The 17832-nt window shown below is 40.3% G+C and overlaps 1 protein-coding gene across 1 annotated transcript in view; it reads left to right on the forward strand.

Moving 5' to 3' along the window:
• The window catches only part of CCDC80 (coiled-coil domain containing 80), a 35902-nt gene extending 24559 nt beyond the window's left edge, over nucleotides 1–11343 (forward strand). Inside the window, exons 5-8 of the mRNA XM_058731416.1 lie at nucleotides 639–787; nucleotides 6601–6704; nucleotides 9173–9253; nucleotides 10840–11343. Of these exons, the coding sequence (XP_058587399.1) occupies nucleotides 639–787; nucleotides 6601–6704; nucleotides 9173–9253; nucleotides 10840–11186 (681 nt within the window). The 3' untranslated portion in view covers nucleotides 11187–11343. The remainder of the gene's footprint in view (nucleotides 1–638; nucleotides 788–6600; nucleotides 6705–9172; nucleotides 9254–10839) is intronic.
• Nucleotides 11344–17832: the final 6489 nt, after the last annotated feature.

A 17832-nucleotide genomic window follows, 5' to 3' on the forward strand; every position in this document is an offset into this window, starting at 1 on the left:
CTCAGCCAGCCATCAAATCCATCTTAGGTTGCTGTTATAAGTGCAGGAAGCTCTGATCCAGGAAACTGAATTGCATTATCTTTAAGGTGGATTCCAACTTTTTTTCTAAGGATACACATAGAAACATGGTCTAATTTTAAGTGATGCTTGCTCAATAAAACAGCCTCTGGGAATCACAAAGAGTTTATCTAGATTCCTGATGGCCAGAGAACGGTGCTCCTTCTGGTGAAAAATTACCCTGATAGTTCAAGTCAGATATTCCAACAGGTTATTCCGTTTCCGTGTCAATTACAGCACTTCTCACCTTCTCCTCAGTTGTGTAGCGAACAGGAACCAGCGTAGTCCCAGAGGTAGGGAAGTGAGCCTAGGATATGTGTGATAAGGAAGTCATGGACCCTTTCCCATAAAAGGCACACAGTTAAGAAATTCTCATTAAACATAAGGGGCAGTTGCTTCATGGATTCTGAACCCCAAAACATCAGCAGAGGTATTTTTGCAGAGGAGGATGTGTAAATCAATGAACCCTCGAGACTCTGATTTCTCCAGCGCTCCCCTGAATTTTCCCAGGCCCTCTATCCTCTGAGCAGAGGGAAGAAACACCCTTAAACATTATATGCTTTCTATTCTTTCTTAAACAGCAATACTACGAGGTACCCATAGCAATGAAGTCTGTGTTCGATTTGATCGATACATTCCAGTCCCGAATCAAAGATATGGAAAAGCAGAAGAAGGAGGGCATTGTTTGCAAGGAAGACAAGAAGCAGTCATTGGAGAACTTCCTGTCCAGGTACCTCACCTTTGGAGTCCCTGAGGAGGCAGGTGGGGATGTGTTCTGAGTGAGTTAATGAAAAGGCTAAGGAAACACAAAGTAGATGTGTGTGCAGACCTGCCCAGCTGAAAGGTCCATCTGCCTCATGGTCCTCTGGCCACTGGACTTAGTCTTTTCCTGTCAAAAGGGCTCTGGTCACAAGGTTGACTGGGGTCAGCTCCAAGCTTGAATGTTGATTTGGTGGCTTTGGATAGGCCTTTTCTCTCTTTTCTGCTTCTTTCTTGGCACAGAATAAATAATTCTGACCTGTGAGGGTTAATTTATTCCATCAGTGAATTTGGAGGGCTTTATATACTGCATTTTTATTTTACATATTTATTTATTAGGCCCTTCTGGTTTCAAACAGGATTTGGAACACTCTGCTTGATTTTCTGCTTCCCTCCAGCTCTGCAGAAAACAACAAAAGCCCCTCTAGGACCTCAGAAGGAGAAATGCTCTTTACCCTGCTCCCTGATTCCCTGGGGAGGAGGGTTTATTGAAAACCATTGTAGGGAAACTTCAGTAAATACACAGAGAAGACTGTTAAAAAAAATTGCTCCACTTCCTCCCTTCTCCATCCCTTCCCCCATGCTGGATGGAAATTCTACAGGGCCTTTGGGGCCCTAGGAGATGCAAAACTACAGAAGTTCCACCTACAGCAAATAAATGCACAGAGATCTCCATGTAACATCTCCCCTCCCCAACACCTCCCCCCCGCACCCAGCTGTACTGTGTGGCCAAGAGGCTCCAGAAATGGAGCAAGAATTTACTTGGAGGCTCATTAACTTGGAGGCTGTGAACTTCCTTACTTGTGTCTATAAAGCATGTTCTTTATGTGTGAGTCGGAGAATCAAGGATTCTCTGTTTAGTAAGTAGGTAATCTGAGCTCCTCTAGATTCAGGAGGCTTGGGTCTCTTAAAAGATAACCTCATGATGTGTAAAGAGCACAGGACTTACTGTTCATCCAAGTTTGGGGTCTGCAGTTTACTAGCTATGTTGCCTCTATGGCCCTGACTCCATCCCAGGGTTTCTGGGATCACTTTTTGTGTGCTCACCTCTGTCCCAAGCACTTCACCTTCCCAAGTTTAATCTTTACAACAATCCTATGAGCTGAATACTGTAACTATTGTTGAGTTGTAGAGGGGACAACTGAGGCTGACAGAGATCAAGTAACTAACTTTCGGTCATCACCCAGCTAGTGTCAGCTCTGGGACTCACGGCCCCACCCAAGGCCCGTATTCTTTTCGAATACTCCTTTTGAAAATATAACTTGAATTATTTTTAGTCTTGGACCCAGGATCCCAGAGTTTGAAGTGAAGAGAGATATCCCTAAAACCACAGGATTTCAGAGCTGAAAGGAACCTGAGGTTCTTCCTTCATCCCAATTTTCAGTGCAATGCAAGCATCTGGAATGGAGATGGAAGGTGCCTGACTTTATAAGGATTTGAGGCTCAACCCAGTCTTCAGTCCACTCTCTTAGCTGAGAAAGGGCTCTAACTCTCCACCTGACAGGTGGCTCCTTGTCTAGTCTTGGGGGCACTGAAACATCAACTTCTGATCCAAGGTCATCCCTCTCTATGGCAGTGACTTAGAAGATGGATGGTCAAAGCTTATTGTTGCCCTTGAGGTGTTTTTCTTCCTTTACCTTCCTTCCCCCGTTCTCCCCTACCCCTTCCTTCCCTTGCTTTCTTCCTTAGCTCTCTCTTAAACTTTTAAGTTAGGCTTTTTAATCTTATTATTCTATTTAGAACCTAGCAAATTTTAGCCATCACTTTTATGGGGCTTTGAATAATGTTTGATCTGGCTTACAAACTCAATAATTAAACAATTTTATTATTTCAAACGGTCATTTTATATTTAATATATATTTTTGAGTTGTTGAAATAAACAAAATCTTTCTGAGTACTTTAATGATCCATAAGTTTAATTAGTTAATCTTGTAAATACAGTGAATCTAGAGTTTCTCAGGTGTTCCAATCACTTAAAACCACACATCTAAACCAATTACTCAATTATAAATTCTAATTTAAAGTTTCAAGGTTGTCATTTTATTGAGCCAAATTCTCTTAAGTTTCACAAGTACATATATTGTGTATATAAAGAAGACCAGGATCGTTCTTAGAAGCATAAATTATCACTATGATTGATTCTTTGAAAACTTGCTCTTCTTAATTCTAAATCTTCCAGGACTATAAGATGCATACCTGCTGAACCAACCTCGTAAACTCAGGTTGCCCAACCTCTACAGCAGGCAGTTACCACCCAGTCCATTGATGTTATTTATAACCAAGGATTTGGGCCAGCTCTGAGAGCTGCAGCTACAGACATCCTGATTTTTCTTACCATCCCCAGGCAGGCTGCCTTTTTTATGATGACTGTGTCATGGGTTTCAAAACATGACAGGGAAAGCTTGACATTATCTCAATTTTGCTCACACCCGAAGCTTGCAGTGCTCATTCCAGTTGATAACTGATTTGAATTTGGCATATCTTTGATTTTTAAGACTTGTACCCACATTTTGCCTCTAAAGTCTTTTGTACTGGTTAGGGCACTGTGATGTGTAAATGTATCTCCTTTCTAATGTCAGAGCCTTACGGGCTTTCATATTCTGTACCATTTTAGGAACATGCATCTGTTGTGGATACTCACGATGGATATGATTATAATTTAGATGTCCTGTAGCTATGCATGATTTGTGGTCACAACTCATGAAATCACTGTGCTGATGATTATCATTGATCTTAAAAATTAATGTGGAGTTGTGTATAACCTAAAGGTTTGAGTCAGACAGCCCTGAGTTTGATTCCTGGTTTCTTCATTTATTGACTGTGTGACCTTGGGCTGATTACTTAACTTCTCCAGGCTCTAGTTTTCTCATTTGTGAAAGGCAGATAAGAAATGTATTTATTCTTTTTTTTTTTTTTTTCAACGTTTATTTATTTATTTTTGGGACAGAGAGAGACAGAGCATGAACGGGGGAGGGACAGAGAGAGAGGGAGACACAGAATCGGAAACAGGCTCCAGGCTCCGAGCCATCAGCCCAGAGCCTGACGCGGGGCTCGAACTCACGGACCGCGAGATCGTGACCTGGCTGAAGTCGGACGCTTAACCGACTGTGCCACCCAGGCGCCCCAGAAATGTATTTATTCTTAAGAGTTGTGAAAAGTAAATTCACAACAATGGCCTATGACCTAGTACAAAGTAAGTAATCGATAAATGCTGGCTATTAGTATTGGGACCAGTTAATCAGCTGCTAGTTAGAGAATTTTGTCATGAAGGAAGAGGTAGGAGGAAATTTAGTAAACACCTCAGGATTGAAACCCAGGCAAAGAGAACTGAAGGAAAAAAAAATTTAAATAGCAGTTCTATAAATAAATGAGTATCCAAATGGGAATTTTCCTTCAAATTTGCTGAGTTGTTGGTGAGTCTATACAGCCTGGTTTCAGCTGACCAGACTCTAAAGCCAGTCTGGTCTTTAGTGACACTCATCTGGTTCAGGCTATAATTATGTTCCTCTGAGACAGAAGCCCCAAAGACTGGCAAATGCACACTAATCTGGGAATGCCAGTTAAGGGAAGTAAACACACACACAGCTCATAGAATTTTTATTTACTGATAAGTTAAAGTGACAGAAAATCTATTTGCCCGAAATAAGGACCTGGGCCACACTGACATCTCTTGTTACATCCTTTGGAAGTTATTTCCTTCAGTGTTGTGAGCTGGAGTCTTATGTCTCAATGTGAAGATCCGTGGGAGAAAGAATCATTACTTAGGGGGAATGACCTTTGCCTGGTTCTGTCTGCGACAGGGAGTCTCAGATCCTGTCCCCATCCAATCAGGACAGCATTCAGTGGTGCACACAGGTAAACAAGCCAAAATATACCTCACCCAAAATAGCTCCTTCCAGGATACCCTACAGCTCTGTGTGAGGCCAGGAAGGCTGGCCTGGTTTGGATGCTGGCTGGGGGGCCAGAGCTGGGCTGGCATGCCTCCTAAGGAAGCCGGGAGAGTACAGGAGACCATGTTTGTGATCACTGTTCCCTTTCCCGGGAGACCTCGGACAATCTCAGACACTCCTCTCCCCTCCTCCATGCCAGATACACTCATCTCCCTATCCTCAGTGGAGATTTTAGTTTTTCTTTCCCTTTGAAGAGAAACAAGCAGAGGAAGCAAATGTAATGTCACAGTAAGCAGTTCTTGGCGAGCCTTCCTACAGGCGTCCATTCAGAGGTTGTATTTCATCAGACTATCATTTTCTCTCATTCACCCAAACCACTTTTCCCCCAAGAGGCCATTTTCTTCGGGGTTGAAAACTCTCATGTTCACTGTGAGGCTAGAATGAGCGTAGGGAGAGAAGTCACGAATAAAATCGAGTGGCTTCCAGCTCAGTGAGTGTACTCACACCCCACAGGGGTCTGCACAGTAGGCAGAAAGCAAAACCCCTCCTCCAGTGAAGGTGGAGTTTGAGATAACTCCATACAGTTGCCCCTGGGATGCATTCCCTCTCTACTTCGTATCTCCTTTGGGACCCTGACTGTATGAGCCAAGCCTCAGGATCTCTGAGGGGGATAAACTAGGGAAACCATTGGCCTGGGAGTCAGAGAAATCTTATTTTGGTACCTCCTCTTAGATGTACTAGTTAGGCAGGTTACTTCTCTAAGCCCCATTTTGTCATCTGTACAATGAAGACAATAAGCTGTACCTTCACTGACCTCTAATGTTGTCAGTATAGATGAACGTGAGCTGTGAAATGATACACAAACATGAGGATTGACTAAGTTATCATATGGCATGAGAGACAAACGTCCAAGGTCTATTAACGGACAAACGTCTACATCTAAGAAGCCCACAGATTAAGCCACCATCTATACCCATGTCATCACATGAATAACTTACACTGACGGATTTTAGCTTAAGTCTTATAATACCTCTTTGAAGCTGATGCTATTTTTCATTCTAGAGATAAGGAAAAACTGAGACTCAGATGAACTTAGCGATGTGCTCAAGGAACCCAAAAAGTAGCAGTGACAAAACATGAACTCGGGTTTCTAGGTTACAAGACAAAAGCTCTTTCTACTACCCTACTGTGTTGGAGCAGCAAGTTTGTTATATATGCTACGGTCCTAGGCTCGAGATGTAGCCCCATCCCACTTCACAGAGGACTCTATAATGTTGGGTCCTACTAATGAGAGTAGGCTGTGTTTTAGGACTTGCATTTGCCTCTGGAAGAACAACTGGCTACTGAGAAAGGCACACAGGGCTTTGTTTTCCCAGGAATTCTCCTTGGCCCTTGGAACTGCTTTGCCACTTTCCTTCTTCCTGTCACTGTCACCGCCTTAAAACTTAGTTCTCTTTTTTCTACTCTGTTTCCAGTCCATACGTTTGATTCTTAACCCCCTCCAAGCCTGAGCAAACTCTATTAGATTGTGAGTTTTCTTCAGTTTTCTTTGGATTCCCTATTTCTGTGGCTACAACATAACATAACGATTTGGGCCAGTCCTCATTGCATCTAAAACTCTGAGTCTCCGGGAGTGACTTCTTCGGTCACGGTGGCCAGACTCACGCCTGATGTTTCGTGCAAATGCCACAGTCAGCAGACCGTGAAGTTACAACGGAAAGAGAGTAAGAAATGTGGAAATGCAGTTTAATGACTTTGATGAGCTAGGAGATACTTCTAAGGGTCGGTGTTTTATATTCTGGGCACAGGAAAACCCGACAGCCAAAGCGAGTCTGCTTTCTTACACTAGCCTCTATTGTTTGAAGCAGTAATCACGGCCTCCTGTCTGTTCCAGGTTCCGATGGAGGAGGCGGTTGCTGGTGATCTCTGCCCCTAATGATGAAGACTGGGCCTATTCACAGCAGCTCTCGGCCCTCAGTGGCCAGGCCTGCAATTTTGGTGAGTGGGAAGCTTCGTCATCACCGTTTTCCCATACCACTCTCTTCCTGGTCAATTCTAAAATGGAACATAGAAGCTTAGATCATCCAAATATTCCTCAGTCCAGACTGGAGATTCCCAGACACTTACTCAATTGTGTTGAATATAAAGTTGCTTTCAGACTCAAGCTTTAGTCCACTGGAGTTTTTTGTTTTGTTTTGTTTTCTTTCTTTTTTTTCTCAATATTTTCCCCCCTTGGATTCTTCACTGAAGTGTTTGAAAATAACCACTGTTTTACTTTCAGTGATCTGTGTTATGTGCCTTCTTGTTTGATTTGTTAAAACTTGTCTCAACATTATAAACCTCAGGTATCATCATTTACTTAGATAATACTTAGGTAAAAACATTGGGGGGGTACTTCTCCATAGATGAAATGCCTTTTGTAAAAACATGAATGGCTTTGAGAATTAATATATTAATGGAAGTAAACTGTACTATATTGCCATTCCCTCAAAAAGGATTTTGATCTATAATTGGGCATCAAAGACAGCAAGATCTCTTAAACAGAATCTTATTTTTAAGACAAGTAGGTCAAAGAGAAACATAGTTTATTATTTATTTATTTATTTATTTATTTATTTATTTATTTTTTGTAGTGAACTGCTTAGTGTTTTGAAAAGTAACATTTGCTTTCTTTACCAAAATGATTATCTTGGTGACCTAAAGTATCATTTTGAATATGGACATACAGAAAGGAAAATGAATGGTTATTATGCATAGACCTTATTACTAAGTTCAATGGTGAACCAAGGAGCTAAGGGCAATTTCAAAAGTGGAACTCACAACTGAAGTCTCATTTAAAATACACTTCTGCAGAGGAAGAATTTGAACAGTTGTTAGAGGGGTGGAAAAGTAGCTAGGAGCCACAGATTTTAAAAATTCCTAATTGGAACACAGAAGAATCAGCATTATTTTGATACTTCTGTTAGGAAGAAGAATCATTTATTAGTTACAAAACTGTGCCTGATTTATAAAAAGATGGGGGTGTAGGTTTTGTAAAGCATTAACAGAGCCTGGGTCCCTGCTATGACACAGTACCTAGAAATTATAAATACATTTCAATTTTAAGATGTGAAATAATAACACACACAAGCAAGCAGAAAACAAGTTCATAATAGTAAGAACAACTAGAAAAGTCGTGAATTTTTATGTATACTCCTATTATCAAATAATTTAAAATTTTATAACAATATATAAGATTTTTTTGTATTGTTAAGCATATTTTAAATTATTTATAACCACCAATGTTGCTAGGTAAGACAGAAGTTCTTAGAGCAGTTAATGACCCTTCACAATAAGAATATAAATAAAATCATGGATTATTAATTTTCTAAAGACATCTTTGCAGCAGTTATTAGGTGGTGTTTCATTTTTAATCTATGCACACAGAACCTAAATCACATTAGTGTAACCAAACCCTTTTGTAATATACAGGAAATGTAAACAAGTCATATTTTCTGGGAATAATGAAATTCGTGATCTTCCCTTTAGAAAACATGACTCAACAACATGCAGAACAGAATGCTTCACTTCTCTGGGAGAAGAGCAAAGACCACAAACTTTTTTTTTTTTTAGGAATAGCCTTTTGCTTGAATTTTAGCTCCTCCTTAAAACAGCCCTGCCCCGGCAGCTTTCAGTTTTCTCCCCTGAAAAATAAACACCATCAAAATTCATATTCATAGTCCCCAGTTATGACCCTGACAAGGTTGGCATTTTGTCTAACACCATGAAATCTTGATATGATGAACTGACAGCCCCCTTGTCCTCCTAGGTTTTCTCTCCTGAACCCCTTCACATGTACTTCATCTTCAAAAGAATTCCAACAAGCTACCAAGGCATGACCTTCTCTCCTTTCCTGAAACTTTAGCTGAGGGTGGGAAGCCAAGCTGTGCTTGCTTAAGCGCTTCTTTGAATCCTCTAAATAAGTGATAAGAAACTGCCCTTTAAGCTGACAAACTTCTGTGCGAGGAAGCCAGAACTCTTCCTCTGACACTCCCAATACATGGGTTCTGCAGTCTTTTCTCTAAGACAGTTGAATTATCCGTGTGAGTATTGAAACTTCAGGAATGACTCTTTTTCCAGAATGCTAATCAGCTCACATTATCCCAGATGTTTTAATGTTCTGATGGCTTCATTTTTGTTTTGTTATTTAATAGAAGCACAGTTTAAGAGCAGATTCTTTTGTTTCAGTCTACAAACCAAAGCAAACCAACCCACACCTGACCCTGTTGATAATCCTAAATCTGCAATTGGTCTTTTTCAAGGTTTTAAAATTATTTGATTACTTTTTTATGGGGAAAGATGAATTGTTTTACCTAATCAGGTTATGTTCTATATTGTTTTTAAGGTAGAAATTTCTAATTGTCAGATGTTGGCCTTTGGAAGTAGAAGATGATTTACCAATTCTATGGCTTTCTTTTTTCTTTCAGGTCTGCGTCACATAACCATTCTGAAACTTTTAGGGGTTGGAGAGGAAATTGGGGGAGTTTTAGAACTGTTCCCAATTAACGGTAAAGTGCTGTTATTTTAAAACAGTATGAACTCCTTTTAAGTTCTGTTAGGGATGCCTGGGTGGCTCAGTCAGTTCAGCGTCCGACTTCAGTTCAGGTCCTGATCTCACAGTCCATGAGTTCGAGCCCTGCGTTAGGCTCTGTGCTGACAGCTCAGAGCCTGGAGCCTGCTTCAGATTCTGTGTCTCCCTCTGTCTCTGCCCCTCCTCCGCTTGTGCTCTATCTCTCTCTCTCTCTCTCTCTCTCTCCCTGTCTCTCTCTCTGTCTCTCTCCCTGTCTCTCTCTCTGTCTCTCTCTGTCTCTCTCTCTCTCTCTCTCTCTCCAGTAAATAAATAAATATTTAAAAAATTTTAGGGGCATCTGGGTGGCTCAGTTGGTTACGGGTCCGACTTCAGCTCAGGTCATGATCTTACAATCCGTGAGCCTGAGCCCCGCGTCAAGCTCTGTGCTGACAGCTCAGAGCCTGGAGCCTGCTTCAGATTCTGTGTCTCCCCCTCTCTCTCTGCCCCTCCCCTGCTCATGCTCTGTCTCTCTCTGTCTCAGAAATAAATAAAACCATTAAAAAAAAACTTTAAAAAAAAATAAAAAAATTTAAGTTCTATTAAATTATATTAAACTATATGCAAGCAGTGGATGTGCCTCTAAGGTGAACACAGTTCACAAATCCACCTACCTCATGTGTGTATGTACCTGTGTGTGCACGTGTGCACACAGGAAGTAGAGTGCACTCACTAATATCGTTCTTAATATAAAATAATTCAAAAATGACAGTAAAAATATCCATTTTCTTGACTAGAATAATGCTTTCTGTCTGTATAGGACTTTATGATTTACAAAGCATTTTTATCTATGTAATCTCATTTAATTCCCACAATAATTTTATGAGGCACATGGGTCATATCTTACTGATTCCCTCTCAGCACATGAGGATAAATGCTTGAAAGGCTCAGAAACGCTGTAAAAAAAATGACTAGCGATTAAAGTTTTCAGAAAGCAAATCAGTTCTTCTTTCCAAGATCAAGCTATTCACATGAGATAATGTGCATAAAGTCCTTGGCCCAGAAAGCCTCAGCACCCTCCCCATTCCCCCTCTTCTTTTCACTGACCATAATAGTTTAAATACATTTATTCACATCTTATATAATTGGTATTTCCCCCCTCTGACAAGAAAATAAGCTTTTTGTTATAAAAACCACAGTATCAAAAGGAAATCCATACTTGCAAAGAAGTAACTAAGCTAATTGGTAATAAACTTAGTAATACAAACAATATAATCTTTGTTCATGACAAACTTGAAAGAAGTTGATCTTGCCAGAATTAAATTAGAGGACTGGTTTTATATTTTGTAACATTCCTATAAAAGAGACATCATGTGTCCTAAAGTTTGATGCTAATAATGTTGCAGAACATTAGGGACATTTAATTTCTAGTGGAAAACCCCAGCAACCTTCTTTAATTGGATTTTGAACCAAAGGGAATAGACTCATGTGTCCTCTGTCTATTCTCATAGTGATTTCTTCTCATTTAGGTGTTTGCTTGAGTGGTGACTCTTCAATCCACTAACAACTTTTTTAACCCTCTTCTAGGGAGTTCTGTTGTGGAGCGAGAAGACATATCAGCCCATTTGGTGAAAGACATCCGTAACTATTTTCAAGTGAGCCCGGAGTACTTCTCCATGCTTCTAGTTGGAAAAGATGGAAATGTCAAATCCTGGTATCCTTCCCCAATGTGGTCCATGGTGATTGTGTATGATTTAATTGATTCGATGCAACTCCGGAGACAGGAAATGGCCATTCAGCAGTCACTGGGGATGCGCTGCCCAGAAGATGAGTACGCAGGCTACGGTTACCATAGCTACCACCAAGGATACCAGGATGGTTACCAGGATGACTACCGTCATCATGAGAGTTACCACCATGGCTATCCTTACTGAACAGAAATACGTAACCGTAGCCCCAGCCAGTTTCCCCTGCAGCTGTTAAAGCCACAAGTGGCCAGCTATGCAAAGGAGTTCTTCCACACTGCCTACATTCCCTGCCTTTTTCTTTCTGTGTTCTTCCAAGATTAAATAAATAGCAAACTTTTGCCTACTTGTGAGTTGTTATTGAAACCTTAAATCATAAAGATGTTTAAAAGAATTGTTTCTCTAACTGGAGGGGACCTGGTGCTGAACGGACACTTCCCTTTTCTTACATGACAGACATTATTTGGAACACATAATTCTATATAAAAGTATTAATACCTCTTATTTACTTTTTAAAAGTATTAATTGGCAAGTAAAACTGATTGTTAAAGAAAATTAAGGACCACGGCACAGATGTTTTCAGGAAACATCTGATCACATGTAACAGAGGAAATAGCTTCTTAACACTTTTGGAAATGTCAGTGTAAAAGTGATTGAGATGGCCCTGCTTCCTATTGTTAGTTTCTTTCATAAAGCTTGATACCACAGGAGTCCAATGATATTGGCCACCAAAGCCAGGAAATGCACCAAACCCAGCTTTGCTATCAGAGCCATTTCCTGCCCTGTTTCTCTTATTGTCTTTTCAGAAATAGATGAGAGGGCCAGGAAAAGCAATCCCTGAATCTGGCACGGCAGCCAGACATGATACTTCCAGAGTTTTAGCAGATGCCGTGAATTCCTGGCACGGAAAACCTTTACCCCCTCACACCTGACACCCCTGCACTTACTTGTTAAGGGGTCTATTACCATAGTGGCATCTCATATAAGAAAATTACAAAGAAGATTATACCCAAGGGTTCTTTCTGTTTTCAGAGAAAAATGTTACTAAGTTAAAACGGATACAAGTGTAGCTGGGGTGAAAAATAGATTCTCTATCTTTGAAAAAGAGCATTTGTTTTTTAGATATGGCAATTCAAACTAAATATCCTCTCTTCCTCCTACCCTCTTTCCCTTCCTTCTTTTCTACTTTTTCTTTTTCAACAAATACAATAGTACCAAGATCTATGAACTTGCCTTGAGGCAGTCAGTCCAATTCCCAGGCATTTAGCATCCTAACAGCCCCAGCCTCTATCAGTAGTGGGGATGCTTATTATTTTTTTTTTTGCCACTGTTATTAATGACTAATCCTGCAAATCATCTTAGTATTGGTTAACTCTAATGAGCATAGATATTAATAACTGCATTCAAGCCGCATGTGAATATTTGCTATTCATTTATCTGTGCCTATTTGCACAAATCTGTCTTTACATCATCTGGACTCGGTTATAAATAATTATATTGTAAAAGTAGAATTTGTACCTCAATGACCTTGAGAAATTACTCGTTTTGCCCTTCATTCTCCATGAAGATCCCATTTGTTCTTACTTGTTTTATAGGCAACTGAGGCCCAGGCAGCTCAAGTGACTTTAGAACACGGTTCTCTTACTGTGTAAATTATGTTTCCACCTCCACCCCTCTCCCATGGTGAAGAGCTTTCTTCCTCTCTCCATTTATTTATTTACTTGTTTATTATTGTGTATTCCTTGTTTGAGAGAGAGACACACACAGAGCATGAGCAGGGGAGGGGCAGAGAGAGAGAGACACACACAGAATGTGAAGCAGGCTTCAGGCTCTGAGCTGTCAGCATAGAGCCCGACACGGGGCTCAAACTCATGAACCATGAAATCATGACCTGAGCTGAAGTTGGATGCTCAATCTACTGAGCCACCCAGGTGCCCCACTTCCTCTCTCCCTTTAGAACAGTATATACCAGCTGCTTGAAGTGGGCAGGTGGGAGAAGCAGGATTATGTAATTGCTCTTAAATTTTTGCCAAGGTGATGGACAGCTTAAAATCCCCAATAAAAATGGGTGTCTTTGCCATTGCTTCTGAAATTACATAGGGACAAATTCTAAGTAAGGGGTCCACATAGTGTCAATTTCAGGAAACATAGTAACGAGGGAGATTCAACTCCCGAGGAAACTAAGTAGATAAGAATAATAGACAATTTACTTATATAATAATATTAATAAAGTTCTAGCTTCTATAACCAAAGAAAGACAACACTTTTTTCATTACCTGAGATTATTTTTCACTGGCACTGAAATAACAATTAGCAATGTATCTAAACTTTTTCCTTTTGTGCACGGGCCAAGAAGCCATGAATCATCATTTGGAGTGTGGTAGAATAAGCCATAGCTCAGCAAAGGGACTGAGCCACGTGTAGAGGAAGATGCTGTTGGTAAATGTCCTCAAATCCCATAATCTGGAAAAACACAAAGTATATTTCAGTAAATGCGAGGATTAGAGAATTTGGTATCCTGAATATCTGTCTTCAGGGCATATAGATCAGGTTGTTTGAAACCTGGGTGTTGTTTTTTGTTTGGTTTTGTTTGGTTTTGTTTTCATAAAAGCATTTCATTCCAAATAACAGCAACAAAGACAATATAGTTTTTGAGAATTATTATAGAATTATGGTATTTAGAAAGAAAAGCACACAGTAGAGTTAGGGAAATCCGGAAGACTCTGAGGAAGACAAAGCTACTGGTTGTTACAATTCTTCCTTAAACTTCCAGGAATTGTTTTTCACTGGAGAAATCCCAAGGCTCTGAGGTGAATATTAATTCAGCAAAGAAATCCTTCCCTTGCTACAGGCAGTCCAGACACAGTAGAATCTGTAGAACCCAGCTGGTCTCATTTTCTGGAGTATGGTTAATATTGAAGTTCACACCTTCTTGACTTCTAGAGCCTTGGTGATAAAAACAACTCGAGACTAGGGTGAATAATGGCTCAATGGGCCGTGACTGATGATCTCAGTATTCAATAATGTATGGAAATTCCAGAAAAAGAGAAGTGTCTTGAAAAGAACCTCTGTTTTTCAGCCATTAACTCCCATTTTCCTGCAGGATTGCTTTCCTTTCCCCCTTTCTTCTTCTTGGCTGCTCTGTGCTTAATGGTTTGAGGTGTGCAGATAGTGGAGGTGGTTGATGAGTACTCTTAACTTCATGACAAAGTGAAGGACAGTTAAATGCTAACTACTTCTCTTTAGTTCTCTCAAAGCTGGTGCAAAGACCCAATGCCAGACTTTCTCTTAGTTTCAGATATATTATTAGGAACTCAGGAATGAAGTTTAGGGCAGTGAGAGGCAAAGGGCCAGTTGTTATAGAATTCAGTAGTGTCATAAAATGGCCACTGAACTTAGGAAAATAGCTGGTCCATGCTCTGCCATAGTCCGTGTGTGACCTGAGGCAAGTCACTTTACCTTTGTGACTCAGTGCCACATCTACAAAATGAGAGAGTAGGAATAGATTATATAAGTTCTTGTCTAACTCCATGGTATTTTGAATCTTCCTTTAGCCTTTAGGAAGCAGGATGCTAAACTCAAGAGATTTAAACTCTTAGAGAATCCAGACTTCATAGTTCAGATTCCAGTTCCAGATTTTTATGGGAACAGGAAAATGTATTAACTTCTTTCCAGCATGGTGCACTTTTCCAGCTGAGACCCAAGGGGCTTATCACCTCTAACAGAGAAACCTTCATCATCTCCACACAGCCAGACTGGAGCTTCCAAGGACACTCAGGCTGGCAAAGACTGAGCATCCTGAACATTGAAGGAATCCCTCCAACAAAGCACACACTTGTTCTCCAACACAATTACCTAATGTGGTCACCGCATGCATCACCTCTCCGATATCCTGAAGCTTCTACAAACTGGGCAATCCCTGGACAAACTTCAGAGACCTTCAATATTACCACTTTCCTTCTAGAAAGCAAAAGAATGACCTTCCATCCTCCAATCCATGGGTTGATACATGTGGCAGAGATGCTGGGTGAAGGGGTGGGGTGATTTTAAAGAGCTAAAAGTGACTCTGGGCAACATTTTCTTTGATTTTCCACCTCCAACATAAGAATCTTTTTCATCTCTCCCAGCCCTTTTCCCTTTCCCAGGCCACTTTCCCATGATCCATTCTGGCTCAGAGATGACTACAATTGATTAGGCATAACTTATAGGCTAAAGGTGCCATCCATTCTAGGAATATCTACAGTGCAAAGGAAAATCCTTGAAGGAGAGAGGTAGGAAACAAACCACTTCTGGAAGATTGCCAATCCCTGGAAGCAAGCCTCACTTTTCTTCCCAAAAATGTAGAGAAAGAATTAAATTCTGCCTGCAGACTTCACCATCATTCCATTTGTCTCCTCCAGTCCTTTTTTCTATCTTTAGCTTACTTCTTTGTGATGAGCACTCTTTAGAGATCCAAAGTAGGCTAGGGTAAGCAGAGGCTGGAATACTCCCAAATTTGGCAACACCTGATCCACAAATGCTGAAATTCTTGATGTGTGCAAAGAACCATCTGGTCATTCTGGTTCTTAATCCAAGATACTTGCTTGTAGATTAGACTCAAGTTATATGATGATTCAAACATTTATTGTATTTTATACTATTTTCTGTGTAGTCTGCTAGAAATCAGGAACACAAAACTGAAAAAAAAAATTTTTCCCTGCACAGACGAGTAGAGAACAGTCATATACATTTAATTATATAACACTGTGTATGGATAATCAATGATAGGTCCTCATTTTGGGTGGGGTGGGTGGGTGAGGGGTGAATAAGAGACCAGGGAAAGATGAGTGATGATAGTTCTTCAGTCTTTTGGAGTCTAGAATTATAAATTGCTCTGTCAGTCAGGCTCCAAATGACGTGAGCAAGTGCCTCATATTGACTATTGTCACCAAGGTCAAGGGCTTTGGGTACTCACAGTGCTTCTCCTAGAAACTTCTTCCCTCTCCCAGATTTAAGAAGTTGTCTGGATATCCATGGGAAGATGGTGGCATTAATTCATTTGTCAACACCACCCTTTCCCTGAAATAAACCAAAATGAACAAGCATCAGTGAATTTATAGAAGAAAACTTCCTCAAGATTGAAACTAGGTTAGAGAGGGAGGGAGGCAAACCATAAGAGACTCTTCAAAACTGAGAACAAACTGAGGATTGATGGGGGGTAGGAGGGAGGAGAAAGTGGGTGATGGGCATTGAGGAGGGCACCTGTTGGGATGAGCACTGGGTGTTGTATGGAAACCAATTTGACAATAAATTTTGTATTAAAAAAAAGGATTGAAACTAGGGAAGGGCCTTACTCTTATGCATGAACTTTGGTAATGTGTGCCTATTCACCACCTCCAACTTGGAGAAACAGGGCAGTAGGAAAGATAAGTAATACACTTGTAGTCCATTGCTCATGCAAAGGTCAGCTGTCTGAGAACCCAAAGATAGGTGATATGGCTGGGTCCTTTTTGTCTCCCTTCTGATTCACCTAGCTTCCGTGGGAGGAAGGTGGTTTGGAGGTGAGGGTGTATATAGATATGGAAGGCAGAATTGATTTACAGCTAGGCTGGAAATGCTTTCTCTTTATCTCTGAGAACATGAGGATGTCTGTTTTTTGACTCTTGGCCAAGATTAGAGCAGTGGGATTTATGATGTGCTGTTTAAAGTCTGGAACACTCTGGTGATCCCTAGGGTCAGCTTCTTTAATGATGGTTTCCAACTGGCCTAAAGATTAAGAAAACCCAGCTGATTACATGGCCAGTGAGGCATAAAAGTGTTGGGAAATTCTGCTTTGAGGTCTCCCAAAGTCAAGATTCCTCACACAGATCTTGGTAGCTCAGGCAGGAGACAGGGGAGACAGTGTGGTCTGCATGAACAGATGAGAACCCTACAGAGCTTAGTCAAGAGCCCTCTTTTGGACTTCCAATATCTCTGCTCCCCTTTTCTTGCTACACCATATCCTTTGCCTTTAAATAAGTGTGCTCTGTGGAGTCTGATGAGTCCTTTGAAATATACGAATTTGGGAAATCTTTGCAGGGTGGTGTGCATATGTATATATGTGTATGTCTGTGTATATATATACACAGACATACACATATATACATATATATTTAAATATATATATAAGTATTATATTATATATAAGTATTATAAGTATGCATAAGTATTTGTATACATATGTGTATATATATAAAACTTTATAAAATATAACATTTTATATAGCATAGAACATGTATATAAGACATAAAATAATACATTAAATATTTTGTGATATAGAAGTCTGTAATATCAAAATTCTAGCAGTAAATTTCACAGCTGTAGAGAAAGTTTGTGTGCTACTTTCAAGCCACTTTGCTTAATCTGACTTCTTACCAAAGCAGGGCCTCTGTCTAAAGCAGAGGAACAAACTAAAACTCCCCTCCCCACAGACAGGACACAGTTTTCCCTATCTTTTTGAAACTGGCCTCAAAGCAGAAATTTCAACCAATACAGAAGAAAAGTACTCATCACAAAGGTCCCTCGTCGTAATTTTCTATGGTCCCTGCTTCCCAGTATTCAGATAAAGAGCAAATAAGTAAAGAAGATTCTACCTACACCATTTTGTGGCAAGTACTTGGCCTGCTTGGAGTGTTAAATTTGCTTAAAGATGGGTACACAGAAACCTTAAAAAAGGGACTCATACAAAGGGCATTCAAGCACTTAGTCTAAGAAAACAACTCACCTACAAAAGGAAAAAAAATCCGTGCATAATAAAAATAGCAGGGAAACATTTAACTTCTTGGCAACACTGAACGATAAAAAAGAGATTTCTGAT

The sequence above is a fragment of the Neofelis nebulosa genome, chromosome 5, assembly GCF_028018385.1.
Source record: "Neofelis nebulosa isolate mNeoNeb1 chromosome 5, mNeoNeb1.pri, whole genome shotgun sequence".
NCBI lineage: Eukaryota > Metazoa > Chordata > Mammalia > Carnivora > Felidae > Neofelis > Neofelis nebulosa.